This window comes from Postia placenta (assembly GCF_002117355.1).
Source record: "Postia placenta MAD-698-R-SB12 unplaced genomic scaffold POSPLAscaffold_21, whole genome shotgun sequence".
In the NCBI taxonomy this organism is placed as follows: domain Eukaryota; kingdom Fungi; phylum Basidiomycota; class Agaricomycetes; order Polyporales; family Adustoporiaceae; genus Rhodonia; species Rhodonia placenta.
The window spans coordinates 17,048-21,122 of record NW_020169852.1 but is presented as its reverse complement, the minus strand read 5'-3'; the positions used below and the strand labels follow the sequence as shown (position 1 = coordinate 21,122).

Below are 4,075 nucleotides of genomic sequence, written 5' to 3'. Positions count from 1 at the left end.
TACTTTATAGAGACGCACGTACAGCGGAAGCCCGGGGGACGCCGGACAGAGACGACCGGCACCCGAGCAGACAAACGAATATATTTCTACTCCTGGTATGTACACTGGCAGGCCTGGTCTATGCAGATCGGCTGGTCAAGATGGCCGAGACGCGAGAAGGACGCACCGGCCGCACGGGCGGCCTGCTCACGACCGGATGGCCCTTCGCGAGGTCGCCGGGCAGCTTTGGGCAGCGTCGGCGAGCGAGCAGCCCATCTCGTGGCGTCGCGACGAGGGGTAGGGCGGGCGTACGTCAGTCAATCACCGAATGGCAAGGATACAACGCGCACCGTAGATCATACCTGCCGTGTGATCGTGCCGGTCACCGCAGAACGACGCGATCACGCAGCACTTGATGCAGCGTGAGTATGGTCGGCTGTGCGGGGTGCGCGATTTGCGCCGCGCGTCGTGGGCGCGGCGGCACGACCAGCTCTTCATCTTCAGTGGGCACACGCGCACCGTCGCGACCAAGGCGAACAAGCCTGTGTGGGCACGCTCCGTCTCGTGGCGCGGTCACGGCCCCAGCGTCAGCGCCCCTGCGTTGCCCATCTCGCCCAACTCAACACGCTCCCCACCGGGAATATTGAGCCTGGGCTCCGGCTCGGGCTTGGAGCGCAACTCCAAGTCGCCCTCGACGGTGACGGCGGACACCTTCCCGCGCCTGGAGTCGTACGGCTGCCTGCGCAGTGCACCCGATGCCGTGAGACCACGTAAGCACATATTCCGTGTCGAGCTGGATGCGCAGACCCACAGCGCGCATCCAGGTTATTTGAGTCGGAGCCACTGCGAGAGTCAGCCTGAGCCCGCACGCGCGCCTGCACCCGTAGCGCACGCCGCTGGTCGAACGCCGGTGTCCTCTTGACACGGCAATGCTGCGGCACCAGCGGTCAGCCACGGCGCTGCCAGAGATGAGAGATGACAGCGCAGACACGTACCGTGCGTGTGCGCACAGCGCGCGGGCAGCGCGCGGGCAGCGTTCTGCATAACCTATGCTCCGTGGAGGCAAAGGGTCAAGAGTCTGGTCAGTGCGCTTCTGTGAAGAGGATGGGTGCGGCACACACACCGCATGAGAGGAGCGATAGGACGTCGGCGCGTGAGTTTCCGCTGATCGCTGAAGAATGGACGGGACGGGACCGGGGAGCGCGCGCGCACAGTTCGAACCAGCGTCACCATGGGCACACAATTGCCGTGTACAACATGTGTCAAGATCTGGGGACCGAGCGCATGATGCTCAGAGCCTCCGGGGTAAACAGTCAGCACTGGCGGCACCAGTCAGACGGTCATGTACTCACGGAGAACGGCAGGTGCATCCGACGCGCGAGCGTTGTACTGCGCTAACGAGCTCGACGCTCCCTCATGAACACTCGACGGGCAGCAGACGGAGGATGATACGCACCCAATTGCTTGTAGCGAGCATACCAGCCAGACCATTGGCATTCCAGCCACATAGTGACAGCACTCGGTTGTCCACTGGAGTGCGGATGATGCGGGAAACAAGCTGCAGCTGTGGCTTTATATATAGTTTCGTGAGAGTCTGTGGAGGCCGATGCCGCGCATCTTGTCAGACGAGTCTACGTGAACATTGAGTCAATTGCTGTTACATGCGCAAAAAACAAATGCACTTGCAGCTACCCGAACATGTTGCAACATAGCGAGTCATGACGACGGCTTGAAATAGTACAGTGCACTATTGAGCAGAATGTGTTGCGTTATGGCTATTTTTAGTCAATGATCTTCCTGACTGCGATGGGTGTCTAGCCCGACTGTACCTATTTGTAGTATCTCAACAACTTTATTTATTGCACTGCATGTCCTTCAGGCATTCTCGCACCTCGCATTCTGACTGCTTGCTTTGACGTACAGACTCATCTCCAAAGCAAATACACAAGTAAGTAAACTTTGTATATTTGCGCAACTTGGTATACATGGTAACAAAAACAGTATGGTCCGTGTTGATCTTGGCAGCAGTCAGTCAGCTCCGAGCTATGCAACATCCTTCACGCAAAAGCGTGGCATACTGCGCGCAGTCATCCAGGATGCATTGCGTGAGTTGAATTGTATGTATTTCTGATACAGGGTTAAAGACTTACTCGATATGGGCACTGCAGGCAAAGTCACTGGGGATCCGAATGCGCGGATGCGCTGGACCCCGCAATCGTATATCAATCACATGTGGAACAAGTATTGGGTTGCCTTACAGGGATGGAGTCCACATGTCCCGTTCAAGAATCCCAGCAATCTTCCTGGTGGCACCCGAGTCTTCGACAACTTGATCTTCCGGTGCGAGCGTGGGATCATACGATTTGTCAAGATACCCGAGCACGAGCGCTGCAACATCGACATGACAAAGGTTGTGCCTGGCGGAATTGTTGCCTGCAAACCATGGCCTGGTCGCCCGGATATCAAGCGTGCCCGGCATCGTCCGGTATCAAATCCGCACAATCTTCCCTTACGCAGACAGCGACCAGGCCCGATCACACCGGAGTATGTGTGGGAAAATACTGATGCCGAGATAAGAGATGATGGCACACTCGAGGACGACGAGATAGTAGAGACATGGGACGAAGAATGTGCACAGGTAAACATTGATGACGAGGACCCAATTGAGGACTGGCCATAGAACTACATGTTGCAAATGTCTGTCTAGCATACCATATGGAGTTGCTCTCGCTAAATCCTAATGGAGCATGTCCCAAAAGATTTTGATGCAGACCAAAATAGCATTCACCATGGCTACCACACCTCAATGGGTGCAACAGCAGTGCGAGCAGATGTCAACCAATGGGTATTTCTGGCAGAATGAGGGACCCTCACGCACCGCTATGGCCTTTGCACCCCCCCGGTGGACGTCCCGCCGGACAACGAGCAGCGACCACATCATGGCCCTGCCACTGCTGCATGAGCTCACGCGGCCCATCACCCTGTGCTTGCCCAGCCCCAGGACCGCGTTGCATGCGCACGACGATCCTGGGGTCTGCACGCGCGACTATGCATACGTGCACGATGCGGTGCCCGCTCAGGCCCCGACGCACCGCGCGTTTTCCAACCCTGGCGCCCCGTTCTCCCTGCAGTCCAGGACATCGACCAACATCTTGCAGTACAACCTTGTCAGCGCGCGCAACGGCAATGGCAACGGCAACGGCAGATCGAGCAGCGGCAGCAGCGGCAGTGGCATGGATGCGCTCCCGGGCCTGTGGCAGATGATTGGCACGTTGCGGCCGCAGTCGAGGAGGGAGAGGTCACGCGTGCGCGAGAAAGAGCGAGAGCGGACTGCGCGGGAGCAGGACGTACATCCTGCCGGAGACCTTTAAGTGTTGCATTGTTCTGACATTGGTTGTTCTGCATGCATCCAAAGCGGCAGCGGCAGGCGATGGCGCCCCGGGGGCCGGCCATGGCCATTAACAACCCACTGCCACAGGCATACAACCCGCCGGCGCAGGCACCAGAGCTTGTCAGGCGCGAGCGAGAGCGGGAGTCTCCTTTGGAGCGTCAACGCAGATCGGGCGCGGGGATGCCGCTGGAACGCTTGTTCAAGAAGCGCTTCCGGACCCGCCAGTCGGGGAGCAGCGGCGGCATCCCCGACATCATGGTGGAGTCGCCAGTGAGTTCCATCCCGTATCGCTATCGCTACACACTGACCCGCTGACCTGTCTGCCCGCAACGCACCATAGACCACCGCCACGGTTTCCCGGGCCTCGACGATCGCTGTGGCCAACCAGCCGCATCTATTGAGCCCAAAGATGCATCAGCCGTCCCTGCCGCTGCCCGCTGACGCCGCAAATTGCGCTGTCTCCGACTCTGATCAGCGGCCGCTACTCCCGCTGCCAGAGTTCTACCTGACCACGCCCAGCGCCGTCGGCATTGCCAACGAGGTTGAGCAGCAGCTCCCCGCCGGGTTCGTGCCCATGAGCGCCGCCGACCCCCCACACGACTTCGGTGCGACGAAAGCGAAGGGGCCCAGATACAGCTACGAGGTCGCGCCAATACCCCCTGGCGTGGTCTATCCCGATCTGCCTGGCAGGAGAAGCGCCACGCC

The 4,075-nt window shown here is 59.2% G+C and overlaps 1 protein-coding gene across 1 annotated transcript; it reads left to right on the top strand.

Moving 5' to 3' along the window:
- Positions 1 to 11: 11 nt before the first annotated feature.
- Positions 12 to 4,073, top strand: POSPLADRAFT_1113122 (hypothetical protein; the record flags this gene model as incomplete). Its single annotated transcript, XM_024483407.1, has 9 exons — positions 12 to 95; positions 371 to 749; positions 1,571 to 1,625; positions 1,903 to 1,927; positions 2,075 to 2,096; positions 2,148 to 2,617; positions 2,751 to 3,326; positions 3,575 to 3,640; positions 3,711 to 4,073. Coding segments are annotated over 9 exons (2,040 nt in total), but the record flags the coding sequence as incomplete, so codon positions are not given.
- Between the last annotated feature and the right edge of the window lie 2 nt (positions 4,074 to 4,075).